At 36.7% G+C, this 17,158-nt stretch overlaps 1 protein-coding gene across 19 annotated transcripts in view; it reads left to right on the top strand.

Moving 5' to 3' along the window:
• Positions 1-17,158, top strand: part of ADAM22 (ADAM metallopeptidase domain 22) — a gene marked incomplete at its 3' end in the record, with an annotated part of 239,376 nt that overhangs the window by 125,969 nt on the left and 96,249 nt on the right. For all 19 annotated transcript variants that reach the window (XM_082398238.1, XM_082398229.1, XM_082398239.1 and 16 more), the window contains exon 4: positions 3,990-4,056. In XM_082398238.1, the coding sequence (XP_082254364.1) occupies positions 3,990-4,056 (67 nt within the window). The remainder of the gene's footprint in view (positions 1-3,989; positions 4,057-17,158) is intronic.

Here is a 17,158-nt window from a genome sequence, read left to right as displayed (position 1 = left end):
CCACTCTTTGGCTTGAGATCCACCAAGAGAGGAACCACTTTTTGGGTAACAGGATTCACCACTGGCACAGCCCAGTTTCTCTCAAGTGACTGCTTATTTTTGACTTTCTCTTTCTCTTTCCTTCATCCACTGAATGATTGTTTTCTTTCTGAATTTACTAGTTCAGATTCCCAAGAGAGGGAATCTGGCTGGCTCTGCTAATAAACACTGCCTCTGTAGGGTAATTTTTCTCTCTCACTGCTGGAGAAGTTGTTGGAGACTGATAGCAAGGGTAGGGGGCAGTTTTTTGCAGACATCTTTCTGGTACCTCTCCTGTTGGGGGTATGGTCTTGGATAAAGAGTGGGATGTGGATGGTGGAGCAATGACAGGTTTTGCTTCAGCAGATCTTGACCATGAAGCTTCACTATTTTGTTCGAAACCTTTGGAAATTTGTGAAGTATCCAACATACTCATGGTAAAAATTATATTTAAAAAAAGAAAGACAGCTGTCTGTTGGCTATGCAACAGCTATTCTCTCCACCCTGTAGTGTTGTTTACCTCCTTCTGAGTAGTCATGATGTTCATGGGAGGAGGAGAGAGAGGGGGAAGAGGAGGAGAATCTTGATTGTTCAGAGACAGATGTCCTTGTCAAAAGACTGGCTTTGGCAGGGCCAAGTAGTGTAATCCTGGCAAAACATACTTGAGAAGATGAATGCTAGAGGCTTTTTGTGAAGAGTTTGCTGACTCTTGTACCGAAATACAAGGCTTTTTTACCTTGGGATATCTTTATCTGCATGAGATTCTTAGACCTGCAGCAGACACTTTAGGATCATGAGAGGAGCCAGTTACAAGTACACGTCACCCACCATTCTGGTGGCAGAGCAGAAGGATGGACATACTCCTGGTCTCATTAATGATGCTGAGCCACCACATGAACCAGCCCTGGAACCGCTCTGATGTCCAGTGGAAAATTACTCTGCTGCAATGGTTGCCTACAAGTATACTAGCTAGCAAGCTATCCCAGAAGTAAGGGAAGAAACAGCAAGCCCTCACAGACCAAATTAAAATCCTCAAATCACATAATTTGCTAAATCAAATTAAAGCACACAGTGAGAAGCAAGAGGAAAGAAAAGGGTAGGTTAGCACGCTTAGGATAGGGTGCAAGTGGGGTGGAAGGACCACTCCAGCTAATGTGTACTGGGGTACACTGTATTCTTAGGATCTGCTTCTCTCTCTGCTGCATCTGCCTTCCCTGCTGATATGTAGTTACAAGGACCAGAGATGAGGTTTGGGCAAGCTCCACAGATGCAAGGTGGCCTGAGCTAATGACACCCACGTGCTGTATCTGAGAGACACAGGGACAAGTATGCTTGGTCAGGAGCTGCAGCCTGCCAATTAGCTTGATGGACAACCATGAATTCTGTTTGTTCAGAGAAAACATGGGGCAGGAATGGGTGTCAGTAGCAGTTCTTAACCAGGGCAGTTTTAGCCCCCAGTGTACATTTGGCAATGTCTGGAGACATTTGTGATTGTCATGGCTGGTGTGTGTGTGTGTATGTGTGTGTGATGCTGGCATCTAGTGGGTGGAGGTCATGGATGTTGCTAATCATGTGACAATGCATAAGATACTCCCCAAGACAAAGAATTATCTGGCCTGAAATGTCAGTATTGTGGAAGTTGAGAAATCTTGGGTGTTACCAATAGGTGGTTGACATAAGACCACATAAATATTAAGTGTTTATGTATAAGCATATCTTGCATATATAGTGTCTTTTATATATTTGTTATATCATGAACACTTATTACCCAGGTGCCTTAAAAATGTTACGTATCTTTTGGTCATCCATCCCTTTCTATCAATGTGAGATACACACATGATCTTCTTACTTATGCTTTACACATCTTATGCATTCTGCCCACATCTAACAAAATTTTGCTTAGTAGCTACTTATCTATACTTAAAACATCTTAAAAAGTGTTTTGCCTATATTTTATAAACTTTAAATGTATTCACCTACCAGAATTGAAGAGTTGCAGAAGCAAATTCACATCACACCTGCCCTGGAGTTTCTAACAAGAAATGATAACAATGTCCTGATTGTTTAAGCCACTTTTAGTTGTGTCTTCTACAACTTGCAGCTTAGAGCATTCTAGCTGTTTCCTCCGTAAAGTCAATAGGAAAATGTATTCCAAAGACAAATGAAACAAGGACTTAGACTATAATTATAGGTTACCTAGATAGAAACGTAAGCATCAGATACTATAAGAAACTGACTCTCGTGCCTGCATTAATGTAATGCGTGTTTGATCTTTCTGTTTACATTCCAAGCAACTGTAGGCATAGTGCTTATCATGGTAGCTCTTGTGCTTAGAAATTCACCTTTTTTTATGATTGGGACAGTTTTGGATGGTGACCTTCAGAGCACTGTGAAACACGTTTTTTTAGTTGGGTGAATGTTTATTAATAGAGGGGTAGATTTAGAAGTTTATATTTTTATTTATTAATGTGAATTTTATCTACATTTTACTGCTTTAAAAATTTAAAGACTTTAAGACTGTTTATTGGAGTTGTGCCTTGAGGTGCCTCTATTAAAGGGGAAATGTTTTCCTCTTATATAGAATTAAAGAGAAGTATATTTAAGATGATGTAAACATTTAAAAATTATACAAGAAGGTGGTTGTTTAGGAGAGATTTCAAAAAAGGTTATTTTAAAGTGCTGAAAGTATATTCTTTTTCATTTCTTCTAACTTTCTTTGCCTCTGTTTAATTTTTTTGTGGGGGAAACTAATATTTTGTTAGATAAAATATCACACGTAACATATGAGAAATGGTGAAGTATGGTAGTAAATCAAAAGTGTTTGATAAAAAGCTAAAGCAAGGATGTGGGGTGTGAGAAGAGTCAATAATTTCAAAGTTTTCGGCAAAGCAGTTGAAATGATGGTGTTGATGTTAGCTGTTGTGGAAGGCTGTGGGCCGAGCAGGTGGTGGGGAATGGGTGAGGGTCAGAGAATTCAGCCTTGGCATGTCAAGTTTGAGATGCCTATTAGATATTTAAGCAGTGATGTCCAGTAGGCAGTTACATCTACAGTTTGAGAAAAGGTCTGAATTAGAAATATATATTTAGAAGTTGACAGCATCTTAATACTTAAGTACATGAGATAGGAAAAGAGCACCAAGGAATGTGGGGAGACTAAGCCTCCTAGGAGTACCCCACTATTCAAAGGTTAGGGGAGAGAAACAGCAAAGAAGGATGTAAGGTATAATAAAAACTTAAATTAAAATCTTCACACACAAAAAAGCTGAAGTAAAAAAGGGAAGAATAAGATGTCTTAAAAATAATGGTAGTTTCCTAGAATTGCTGAACTAGATCGGTGGAACTAGCTCTGCTAAGCAATGGGGTGACAGGTGATTTAGTCAGTTTAGCCTCATATCCTTTTACAAGTACTAGGCTGTGTGTGTGTGTGAGAGAGAGAGAGAGAGAGAGAGAAAGAGAGAGACCTATAGAGTTTTATTTTTGTTTTAAAATCTGGATTAAAGAATCATTCAAGCTGGGCTTCCCTGGTGGTGCAGTGGTTAAGAATCCGCCTGCCAATGCAGGGGACACGGGTTCAATCCCTGGTCCAGGAAGATCCCACATGCTGTGGAGCAACTAAGCCCGTGCGCCACAGCTACTGAGCCTGCGCTCTAGAGCCCGTGAGCCACAACTACTGAGCCCATGCATCTAGAGCCCATGCTCTACAACAAGAGAAGCCACCAGAGTGAGAAGCACGCCCACTGCAACAGAGTAGCCCCCGCTCGCCGCAACTAGAGAAAGCCCACGGCCAGCAATGAAGACCCAATGCAGCCAAAAATAAATAAATAAAATAAATAAATTTATAAAACAGAAACCGAAACAAAACAAAACAAAAAATAGAATCATTCAAGCTGGAATGTTGTAAACTTAATGGTGATTTTCAAATGATTTACATTTTCAAGGTCCTCTTTCATCATCATTTCTTTCTGTTGCAGTGATTTGCTGTCCTCTGAATACGTGGAGAGACACATTGAACATGGAGGGAAGACTGTGGAAGTGAAAGTAAGTAAAATTTTTCTCTTGGGGGAAACTTTTGAGAATCTTTTAAGTATTGAACGTGGAGAGAAGACTGTGGAAGTGAAAGCAAGTAAAATTTTTCTCTTGGGGGAAACTTTTGAGAATCTTTTAAGTACTGATTATGATTTTAATCTTCAGTGATACTTCCAATGTAGTTTTGGGGTTTTTATATTTCAGAATTTATCAAGAGAGGGTGTCACTGACTTAGGGAAAAAAATTTAGTTACCAGAAAACGAATTCTTACTGTACTACCGGAATTGTTGGAGTTATGCTTTGTGGGATTAATATTACTGCAAGTAGTTCTCTTTTAGATTATGTCACAGAAAATAATTTCTGAAATTTGCTTTTAAGGTTAGCGCTGAGAATCAAGAGGTGAAATCTTGGCCAGGGTAGGTGCCTGGCTTTGCATTCATTTGGGAAAGATTTCTCTGGTAAAATTATGAACTTATTATGTCAACAGGGATGTCCCAGGGAGTTTTAAATCCCTGGAGACAAATCTCAAGATATTGGTTCTTGTCAGGTAAGTTCTGAAAAAGATTACATACAAAAAAAAAAAAAATTCTCCAGTTATAAGCATAAGAATGTATGTGTCTTTCATATCAGTGATGATGTTGTCTGAGGCATATGAGACCAAACCCCACCCCAGAGTTTCTTTAGAACCAATGTTTAGTATAAAGAGTTTTAGCTAAGTGCTTATTTTCTTCTGAACAGCATTCAGACTATCTGTTCTGCCTTATCAGAATGTCTTATAATGTCATATATATATATATATATATGTCATATATATATATATATATATATATATATAAAGTAAGCAAATATGTATATTTGTTTTCTTTTTCTGATTATTAATTTAATTTATACTCATTTTAGAAAACTTGTTAGTGGAGAAAAAATGTATCAAAGAAGGAAAAATCATCCATAAACTCATCACTGACAGATAAACTTTGTTTTCATTTTGTTGTATTTCCTTCTAGTATTTTTTTTGTCCTGTGCATGTATTTATATTTTCATATTTTACAGACTTGGTATCATACATATTTACAATACTGTATCTTGCTTTTTAACAGTAAACATTATATTGTAAACATTTTCTAAAGTTACTTTCCTTTAAACTTATGTCTACTGCTTTTTTATTTTTTTGTCTACTGCTTTTCAATTTAAATGTATTACTGTAACAAAGCTTTTTATTTAAATTAAACTCTGTTATCAATAACCAAAATAAATTACATTGTCCTCGTCCAGTGACAAGTGAAGGGGATTGGATTTTGCAATTATATGTTAACTAAAAAAAGAAAACTTTTTATTATGGAACGTCTCAAACATATACAGAGGTAAAAAGAATACTACAATGAACTCCTACCTACCCATTATCCAGCATCAATAGTTATAAACATTTTGATAATCTTTTCACTCTCTACGTGTGTGTAGTATTTTAAAGTGTGAGGAGGAAGAAATTTTTCTCTGCCCTTCTAGGTTCTTCTAGCTGCTCTGTGAATTAAATATACGTGAGACAGATGAACAGGACAAAAATCAAACAAAAGTTTGATGACATGTATACATGGGAGAGACCAAGAACTGAGTAATTCCCCAAAAAGGCTGAAACCCTCACCTTAAATACCATCTTCAGCTAAAGACAAAAGATGTTGAGGGTAATGGTTTGGGACCTCACAGAGGGGGAAGGCAATTCACATGGAGATGGAAAAGCAAATGTTTGGTAACCAGATGTTTGCTGGGCCACATAGAGACAATGGGACACAGAGAGGAGTTTTAGCAACAGACTTTGCTAGGTTCCTCCCTGTCTACACACCTAGTTCATCCTGTAGTCATCTGTGGTGATGGCTCCCTTCCTGGAACAGGTCCTCTAACCACACTCTTTGGGTAGTTTTAGGGAAGGTCCAAGTTTCTTCCTGAGTCTTTTGGGGTCTTGATTATTTTCAGCTCCAAATAATCCATATGCCAAAGAGACATTTTGGGGTGGCAAATTTTATTCCTCTACAAAAGCAAATTCCAGACATTGGGACATTTTTCCCAGGAAATAAATCTTCACACATCTATACATCTCTAAATGATAAACACTTAAAGCAAAATCTGTTAATTTTTACAAGTGATCTAGATATAGTAATTATGCCAGTCCCTCTAGAAAGTTATTCTAAACTTATTTGAAAACTGACTAATTGAATGTTTGATTGATTTATATCACTGCCTTACATCAAAAAGCATATTAGGATTCTTCTTAGTATGACATAAGAAAATGGAGCCATTTTGCTTACAGTTGGAAAAAATATTTAACTAGATTTAGAATCTCTGGACTCCTTTTAATCTCATCCTTGCTTATTTGATTTCATTTTCTATTTTGTATGATGCTTTTTGGAATGCAGAGTGTATCTTATTCCTTTGCTAAATTAGAGAAGAGAGGAAACAGGCAGTTCACTATTTATTTCCATTTACGTCTGTCAGTGGAATGATGAAATGCAAATATAAGCATGGAGGTTTGGAGGGTGGATCCAGCAATAGCTATCTGCTGTCTCTACAGTAGTATCCCTTTGCAAGAAACTTATATTAATCAACAAAGCATAGTCCACTCAGATCATTAGGCTCCATGGGTGTATATAACACCCAGAACACGGACTTCACCACACAACCCCTGCTGATTTTCCAGCCTGAGAATTGCATTTTCTTCCATGATGGTTTGCCTAACTCCCAAGCCTATCCAACCAGGGAAATGTAAATCCAAACTTCATCCAAACCCTAGAGCCAGTGGAATTCCTCCCATTAAGAAAACCACTTTGATCTCACCCATAACCTCAATTTGTTTTTAGTCCATTTAAAACTCAAAATTCTCCTCTGGTTTTTTTCCAGAAACCATATTGAAAGCGCTGAGTCCTGTCCCATCAAATCAAAGTCAGTAGCCAGTTATTTTCCTGCTGGTTTCCTCATGTCTTGCTCTCTGTGCTTAGCTCTTTGGGTGTTTCTTTTTACATGGAGTCTGTTAGATCTCCATTCTTTACTAATGACTCAAGAATTTTCTTAAGTTTTTCTTTTTACTATACATTATGAGTCGAATAAAACTGAAAAATTATAACATTTCATATTTTTCTTTTTCTTCCCTCTACTACTTAAAAAAAAAAAACCAGAATATTTTATTCCTCTTTTACCTTCTACATTAGTTTGCTAGGGCTGCCATAACAAAGTCCCATAGACAGGGTGGCTTGAACAGAGAAATTTATTTTATTTTATCACAGTTCTGGAGGCTAGAAGTCCAAGATCAAGGTGTCAACAGGGTTAGTTTCTTTAAGCCTCTCTATTTGGCTTACAGATGGCTGTCTTCTCTCTGTGTCTTCACATGATCTTCTCTGTGTGTGTATCTGCATCCTAATTTCTTCTTATAAGGACACCAGTCCAGTCATATTGGATCAGGGCCCATCCTAATGACCTCATTTGAACTTAATTACCTCTTGAAAAACTCTATCTCCAAATATAGTTATAATCTGAGGTACTAGGGGTTAGGACTTCAACACACGAATTTTAGGGGAATACAATATAAAATTCAGCCCATAACACCTTCCCTAAGAGGCCTATGAATTTTTTTCTAAATTGGCTTTTCTCCTGGCATTGAAGTGTTTGAAAGGGTATATGAGATCAAAGCAAAACTGTAGGTAAGAACTTTTTGTTTTTGTCAGCTGGCACAAACATAATCATATTGATCTTTTTTTCATATAAATTTATTTATTTTATTTATTTATTTTTGGCTGTGTTGGGTCTTTGTTGCTGCACACAGACTTTTCTCTAGTTGGGGCGAGCGGGGGGCTACTCTGTGTTGTGGTGCATGGGCTTCTCACTGCAGTGGCTTCTCTTGTTGCGGAGCACGGGCTCTAGGCGCGCGGGCTTTAGTAGTTGTGGCACGCAGGCTCAGTAGTTGTGGCTCAAGGGCTGTAGAGCACAGGCTCAGTAGTTGTGGCGCATGGGCTTAGTTGCTCCGTGGCATGTGGTATCTTCCCAGACCAGGGCTCAAACCCGTGTCCCCTGCAGTGGCAGGCAGATTCTTAACCACTGCGCCATCAGGGAAGCCCAATCATGTTGATCTTGAGGATGCAAAATTAAAATCAAAATAATCATCAAGTCTGATTTAAACAATGGCTAGAAACCACTCTGGTATATGACTCTGCTCAGGTGTCATGGAACCTTTATTTGTGAAAATTCAGGTGCAATGCATTTGATTTAAGGGTGTGAGTATGTATGTGGGAAAAGGAAGACATTTTCATGAAAAAAAATACTTAATAACTACTTTGGTGAATCTTTCAAATTGCAATTTTATTTTTAAAATCTTTTTAATTGTAAAATATAACACTGACACAAAAATGACTAAAGGGTGAACACCCAATAACCACTATCCAGTTTAAGAAATAGACCTTGGCCCACTTTTCCATGTGCTGCTTCCCAAGCCCAGGTCCCTCCCTCCTCTTCTTGTAAGACATGTAAACACTATCCTGACTTTTGTGGTTATTTTTTCCTTACTTTTGTTTATAGTTTTATCACCCAAGTGTGTCCTAGAGTTTAGTTTTGTGTGTTTAGGTTTTTTTTTTTTTTACTAAGTTTTAAAAAGTCTCCTTTAATCCATTGGTTTCCGCTTATCTTTCTCTTTTTATTCTTCCTTATAATTTATTGATATTTGTTGAAGAAATCAGGTTGTTTATCTTATACAGTCTCTCACAGTCTGGATTTTGCTCTTGATGGCAATTTTATATTTACAGTAAAAGGAAATATATTTTAGTGATCTTTCCTTAAGATAATGATTTGTATTATCTGCAAGACATTCTATGTCTCATGGAAGGCCGTTTTATTCCGATCATAGAGGTGCATAATTCTGATCTTGAAGTTCTATCTAAACCTTTTTTTTTTACCCGAAGATTACAAAGAAAGGCTTTAAGCAGAAAAAACATAATAGATACTTTTAATTTGTTCCTTTAATAAAACATATTAATATCATCTTTCACTTGCATTTATTTCCAAATTATTTAAAAATTAAATTTGAAATTTGCCCCTTAGTTTAGGGAGAACTTTTGTCTGTTTGACATAAACTTTAAAAAGAATTTAAACATAAAACCTCTATTAATCGGAATACCCTGGGAACAGAATCTTTTTATTTTGATTGTGGCCAACTATGGTTCTGGCTTCTTAAGACAAAGGAAACTGAAATTGATGAGTAGCAGCGAATGAGTCTAAACCATGCAGTTTGTTGTTCTATTGTTAGCTAACTTTTTTATCTTGAAGCTGACAAATGCCAATATGCTGGTCAGTCTAAGTCTCCCATTATATAGGCTCTGGTTAATCAGTATTATAATCCTAATAATAGTAATCACTAACATTTATTGTTCATGATGTGACAGGCGTATGAATTTACATATATTCAATCCTCAAAACAACCTCTGATTATAAATATAACTATTATCCCACTTGACAGGAAACTGAGGTATAGAGAGGTTACATAACTTGCTGAAAGTAGCACAGTAAGGAGGGGTATAACTGCAGTTTGAATCTAGGTTATCTAACTCCAGAGCTGACTCTTATACCATATTATCTATATATATTCTACAGTATGTAAAATAGGATAGCTATACAAATTGATAGGTATTTTACGTAGACTTACTATATATATATCTCAGTTTTTGGAGGTCCCTAACAATTACTCCTTTACAGTCTTCTCTTTAAACTGAAATGGTGGTCTAAGTGAAGAGCCTTTAGGTATCCCTCTTAAATTTGGTTACGCAGTTGGGTAGCTTTTTGATAACGTCAGTTGCCTTGGGCAAAATGGTAAAGACACACTCTAGTACAAAGTCTGTTTTATTTTTCATATCTCAGGAAAATAGCCATAGTAGGAGTTTTAGAACACTAGGAGAGGAATGGTAAATCCTCTAGATACGTATGGATGGGGGAAGAAGTGGATTTCCTTGGAGTCAAAAAGTAAAAATAGACATCTTGGTAGAGATATGATTAATTGTATTATTACCAATGAAAGATCATGACCAGTCATCAACATTATTAGTTCTGATAGTGTTTTTTTGGTTAAATTATTTGATCTGTTATGGTAATAATCAAAAGTAATAGCTGCTGAGTGTCTTTTTTTTATTAGTTCAAATTATTTCTAAACTGTATGTGGGCACTCCCAACTTGTCCTTGAATCAGGATACCAATCGTTAAGGATGGATATGTAGAGACACGCATTTTCCAGTATTGACTTTTAACTGGCACTTAACTGGTTACTACCCATCACTTAATTGAATTGAGTGCACTCAAGGATCATTGTCTCAAAGTCTTAATTATGTCCATAGTGGCAGTAAGAAGATGGATAAGAAGGCAAAAGCAAAGGGTCAAAGTTGAAGTCTGGAAATGGGTGAAGGAATTGGAGAGAGTGTTATGTGTTGGAGGGCAGGTGTCAGGGGAGAAAGTGTCTGCTTAATAGGTGGGAGAGGTTATTGTGACTCTAGAGAACCTTTTACTCTGATGGAATGGTGGTGTAATTTTCCTTAAAAAATATTGTTTAGGCAAACTGAAATGGCCACAGTCACTTCTGGAAACAGAGTATCAGGGATGTTGATATAGAAGCAAGTAGAAAGCCTGAGTGTTTTTTACAAGATAGTTTTTCTCCTGGTGGTCACATCCGTCTCCCCTCCCTGAGGTTGGAGGTCCATGAAAGATTTTTAGGTCAGCACAATATCATCTCCCAGCAGGTGGTTGTGCTACCAGTAGACTCTCTAGGAATGCAAATTCCTTTTGCATTCATTTTTCCTAAGTCAGATTTCCAGTCAATTCTATTTTCTTAAAAAAAATATACCTTTGTTTTTTTTTTTAAATCCCACCTTAATTTTTTTGTCTTCCACAATGAATGTGTCAATAACCAGCAAAAAATACTAGTGGAGGACAGCTATAAGAAATCACTTAGAAAAATTTATGTATGCTGACTGTCAGGACAACAGATACCTTCCTGGCTCATGCTAACTTTCTAGCTTCTATAAACCTAAAAAGCATCCATAGAAAATTGCTTGTGATCTTGAATTGTATTCACACTATCTCATACTGTTTTCTAGATTTCTCCATGAGGATCGTAATTCTCAATACTTGAATACTTCAAATGTGCACAATGTGTTAAAAGAATAATGTTTCTTAAGGTGTCTTTTAAAAAAATTTTATTTATTTTTTATTTATTTATTTTCGGCTGAATTGGGTCTTCGTTGCTACGCGCCAGCTGTCTCTCGTTGCGGAGAGCGGAGGTTACTCTTCGTTGTGGTGCGCAAGCTTCTCATTGCGGTGGCTTCTGTTGCGGAGCACGGGCTCTAGGCACTCAGGCTTCAGTAGTTGTGGCACGTGGGCTCAGTAGTTGCAGCGCCCAGGCTTAGTTGCTCCGCGGCATATGGTATCTTCCCTAGACCAGGGTTCGAACCCGTGTCCCCTGCATTGGCAGATGGATTCTTAACCACTGCGCCACCAGGGAAGCCCCAATTAAGGATCTTTAGTTGGTTCTTTGAGGGGATCCTGCTGCAATGATAGGAATGTTTGGCAGATGCAACTACCCATATGTTAGAATCTGTATTTGTGTTCTTCTGCTGCACTTTCTGAGAGATTTAGGTTCAGGACTCACAGCACTGAGCCTAAACTCTGAGAGCAGAACCTCTGGTGCAGGATGAAGGAAAACTTCAGATGCAGGTGTCACAGGTTGTGGGATGGGCATGCAGGTACCTCACACAGGTTCTTCTGCCAGAGCGAAAATTTCAGATGTCATAGCTATGGACTTGATATCTTTTTACACTACTAAAAATCAAATTAACCACAAATATACACATTTTAAAATTAGGTGACTTGGAGAAATGTCTTAAGTCCATTCTCTGAAACAGTTTAGCCATGATTTAACATCAGTATGACTAGTAATAAAATTAGAATGATTAAAAAATATTGATCAATGCATTTTCCTTATACACAAATATTTACTTATTAGCTGTAGCTAGTTTTAAATTTTATTATATTTAATGACTTCATTAGCTCCTAACTGCTGACGTAAATGATTTTTCTTAAACCTCAGGATATAAGAATCCTACAAGAATGAGATCTAGACTTTCTAAAAAATAAATATACAAATAGGGTTAATCTTCTAGTAATTTGATAAAAAATTATTGAATTGAATTTTAGGGATGGTGGGATTCAATTCCAGGATCTTCTAATTTAGAGATGACCAGCACAGGAAACCTTGTCCTTTGGGTCCTCTGGGTTTGAACTGCTGCCCAGTTTTAAATACTTTCATTTTTAAGTGGTGAATTATATCAGAAGGAGGATTCATTAATTTTCTCTCTTACTATTGCAAGAGCCATGATATCCTCACAAAAGTATTATAAAGTATTTTAAATGCTGAACAAAAGTATAGCGGAAAAACCATATATTTGATGGTTGATGTATGGGAGTCCTAGTGAGCTGCTTTCATTGATTGATAATTACCATATGTTACTGTCTTACTGTACTGTGGGAAGACTAGGCTTTCATTTGCTATCTATTAACTCCAAGGCTACATCTTATCTTAGAGGCAAATAACAGCTGCCAGTGGTTTAACGCTAGTCACTTGGAAGAGTTAACCACTTCTCACAAAGCCAAACTCATTTTGCTTCCTTAAGACTGTTGGTGGCATGTTCTCTCCAGCTAATGAAACACTCACTTTAACTGAATTTTAAAATATAATGACTTGCTATAATGACTTTATATCATTCTCAAAATTTTGTGTTTTTGCAAATAAATAATTATTATACCCATAAGTGTTCATTTTACCATCCTGGATTTCCCATTTTTTACAATCTCTACCTCTTTGAATAATGTTCATATTTTTGATGGGATCACCACTTGTAACTGGACTGAGGAGTAGTAAGAGTAGAATTACTAGTAGCAGTTGGAGAAATAGCAAACATTTGTATGGTACTTACTATGTTCCAGGCACTAGTCTAATAAGTGTTTTACATATTTTACGTCATTTAATCCCGCAGTAGTACCATTGGTATCCTCATTTTGCTGATGAGGAAACTAAGCACATAAAGTTTAACTAACTTGCCCAGGAATTTGTAGCCAAGCAGCCTGGTGCTGGAATACATGCTAATATCCACTATAGTCTATCTTCTCTATGGAAACCAATAATTATAGTAGCAGAGGAATCGAAATGCAAATATTTAAATTACAGCACTTCATTTTACTGTTTGCAATTACATCTTCCTTAGTAGATGTTTTAGTAAGACATGAACTGAAGATGTAACTGTTTGGTTCAGGTGAGTCTCTTTTATTCTAAACATAAAATTTCCATTATCCTAAAGAAAAGTAAATGCCTTGTAAGGAAGCCCTGTTTTTTCAACTGTTTTCTCTTGAAGTTTATTTTTAGCTCTTCTGTGTACTCCTTAGAAGTTAGACTGAGTATTGTTCAGTAGAGGGAATTTCTGTGGCTTTTAAACTGTAGCCATATGAAATATGTGGCCATCCTGCACATGGCAAACACATGGCTCAATTCTAATGCCCATCGTACGCTTATGTGTACATTTGTCTGCGTGTGGAGGAAATGTGAAGTTTTATGGACAAGAGTAGCGAAGCTGAAACATGTCATCGTTCTGCCAAAAGACTAGAAGATATTTGGTTGTAACCCTGCCAAGGTGCTTCAAAATGCCTGTCCCCCTTCCTTCCCCGCCCCTCCCCCCCAACACACCCAGGGAAGAGAGTAAAAGATCTGCACAAATCTCATAAACAAACTGATGAAATGTTTGTTTCTTCCTCACACGCAACAGTTATTCCAGGTATGTCTCCTAACTTTACTTTTTATCTGCTGCCAGTCATCGTTTTAGCATCTTTTTGATGAGCTGGACACTGCATTTTTCCCCTGGCAGGCTTGTGCAGACATATGTTCCTCTGCCATCTTGTAATCAGTGTGGTTTCAGGGAGGTCTCAGCTTTCATGATTTAGTTCTCTTTGTATTATTGGAAAAAATTCTTTGGGGATTAAGTAAATTTTGCTTTCCCTTGGGACCAAAGCAAGGTTGCTCTAGGTCCATCATCATGAATAATGCATCAGCTGCCTTAATGGCATTGTTAAGATTGCAAGTAGTCTTGACTCTGTAGCCTGAAGAAAATATATTGGCCCATTACCAGTTTATACAGGTCAGGTATCTTAGTGCTGGGGGTAAGGAGAAATGGAATGTGACAGCTGGTGTCAGCATGAGTTCTGTTTCTAAGCTCTGTAACCTATTTCAGTAGGAAGTCCTCTTTATTTTCTTTCCAGTGTAAGATTTTTTTCAGTTAAATATCTAAAGAATTATTTCATCTGTTAATATTCAAGATTTTATCTATAAACTTAAAAAGACATGTTCAGCCATAAATTTAAAAACATTTGAAGTAGCACTAATAGTATTTCTCTATATGGAACCAATTAACTATTTTATAATAGAATATTGTTCCTATTTTAATTCTAATTACAGAACTAATCTTTGTATTATATAATGTCTTATACAAATATACTGTCAGAATATTTTTTGAAATTAGAGTGAACTATGATTGAGCAGGTAATTGCGGAAATGTTGTTTTTGACGAGTTTGAAACTGGTTTGAAGCACCCCCCCCAAAAAAATCACAAATTTTTCCCTGGGTGTTGTCCCAAACTAGTATTATTTTCTTTTTCATTTATAAAAAATTCTTATTTTCTGGTGAATACGTGGCCACTATAAAAATAAGAACAGGTAATAAAGACCAGAGAATTAGTACCTTGGTATTGAGTAGTTTGGGTGTTTTCAGCCATGTTTGGGAGTAATTGATTAGATTTCCAGTTGATGTTTTATCATAGTAAACTTTTCATTGCATCTATGAAGTACAAAAGGAGGAAGGTGTAGGTGCACTTGATTATCCCCGTAGGAACCCCTAAAAATTTAGGCATGTGGAGAGTAAGTGACATTAGACACTTAATGGAGACAGTGGTACACGAGGGAGAGAAGCTACACTGTTGGTGGGAATGTAAATTGGTGCAGCTACTACGGAAAACAGTATGGAGGTTCCTCAAAAAATTAAAAATAGAGCTACCATATGATCCAATAATCCTACTCCTGGGCATATATCTGGACAAAACTGTAATTTGAAAATATACATGCACCCCTACGTTCATAGCAGCACTATTCACAATAGCCAAGACATGGAAACAACCTAAATGTCCATCGACAGATGAATGGATAAAGAAGATGAGGTGTGTGTGTGTATATATATATATATATATATATATATATACACACACACATACACACAATGAAATATTACTCAGCTGTAAAAAAAGAATGAAATAATGCCATTTTCAGCAACATGGATGGGCCTAGAGATTATCATACTAAGTGAAGTAAACCAGACAAAGACAAATATTATATGATTATCACTTATATGTGGAATTTAAAATATAACACAAATGAACTTATCTATGAAACAGAAACAGACTCACAGACATAGAGAACAGACTTGTGGTTGCTAAGGGGGAGGGGGTTGGGGGAGGGATGGATTGGGAGTTTGGGATTAGCAGATGCAAACTCTTATGTATAGGATGGATAAACAACAAGGTCCTACTGTATAGCCCAGGAAATATATTCAATACCCTGTAATAAACCATAATGGAAAAGAATATGAGAAATTCTTAATTCTTCAATTTTATATATATATAATTGAATCACTTTGCTGTACAGCAGAAATTAACACAACATTGTAAGTCAACTATACTTCAATAAAATGAATTTTTAAAAAAAAGGGAGAGAAAGCAGGAGTATAACATTTGAGCAGAGCCTTGACCCAAAGAAATCAGGTATGACCTAATGGAAACAAGACCAAGTATGCCTTTGGACTTCATATATTGATTATTTTCTGCCTTTGTTTTCTCTTCTCTCCATATTCTCAAAAATCTGAAAGTGTACCTCTAACTGTCTTTAGAAGGCAGAGTGGTTTCTTGGGTAATTCTGAGTGGGGTCAACAGGTATCCCACACAGCAATTTGATTTTTGGACAGACTAAGTGCTGTCTTCTTGAGGTCATTGCTACCTTTCTGATTTAAAAAAATTAAAAAAAATTTTTTTCTCAACTAGTGTTAATAAATGAAGCTAGTCATTTCTTTTGTTTCTAAGTCCAGGATAAATCGGTAGTTTGGAGGCAGTAAACTTAGAGACCAAGGATATTGTTAGGGATAGATAGACCTAAATTCAAATCCTGACTATGCCAATCAGTTTTCATGTGGCTTTGGACAATTTACTTATTTCTTCCGTGGTTCATTTTTCTCATCTGTTAAATGAGAAAGATAGACATGTAGCTCAGAGCTTTGTGTATGGGAAATGCTCCATAAATATTAGTGTTGAAATCATTATTGAGGTAAAGTGGAAATTTGTAAAGAGTTTCTGGCTAGGTCTTTGGTGGCCTGTACTTCTTACTGCTAGTTTCTGATTCTGCTTGAGATACAGGAAGCACGTCAGGATCACCCACAGCATTTCTTCATGCTCTGCTTCATATGAAGACAATCTTCTATGCCCCTAGACTATACAATCTATGAGAAGTTACTCCAAGAGTAGACTCCCAGGGGAACTTGTACTGAGTTCCTAGCTCTCAGCATAATGTATGTACCTCGAAGACAATAATTCAACAATTTTTTTTGTTGAACAAAAAAATTAAGTGAATGAATTAAGCCACGTGTTAGGAAATTGGGTAGTTTCTCCTGTTCACCCAAAACTATGTGGGGAGAAGTCCAGTTTGGACAGGTCTGGGAGAGCAGATTATTCCCCCTGCTATGAAAAGATGCAGTGAATATAAACAGGAAAAATAGAAGTGTTCCATCTGTTCACCTGATGCTGAGGTCATCCTGTGTACTGAGGCTCATATTCACGTGCTGTCTTTGGAAGGTATATTAGAGCCACTTCTAAATCAGTTTTAAAGTTCAAGTCATGACATACCAGCAATTGACCTATGATAAAAATTTCAGTATCTTTGAAATATTTCAAACATATTAAAAATTCTATAACATGTTGTAAAAGATACATGTGTAGATACATGTTAGCATTTT

This window comes from Balaenoptera borealis (genome assembly GCF_965194805.1).
Source record: "Balaenoptera borealis genome assembly, chromosome: 7".
Taxonomy (NCBI): domain Eukaryota; kingdom Metazoa; phylum Chordata; class Mammalia; order Artiodactyla; family Balaenopteridae; genus Balaenoptera; species Balaenoptera borealis.
Note: the sequence above shows the minus strand (reverse complement) of the source record. Positions and strands in the feature narration are given on the sequence as shown.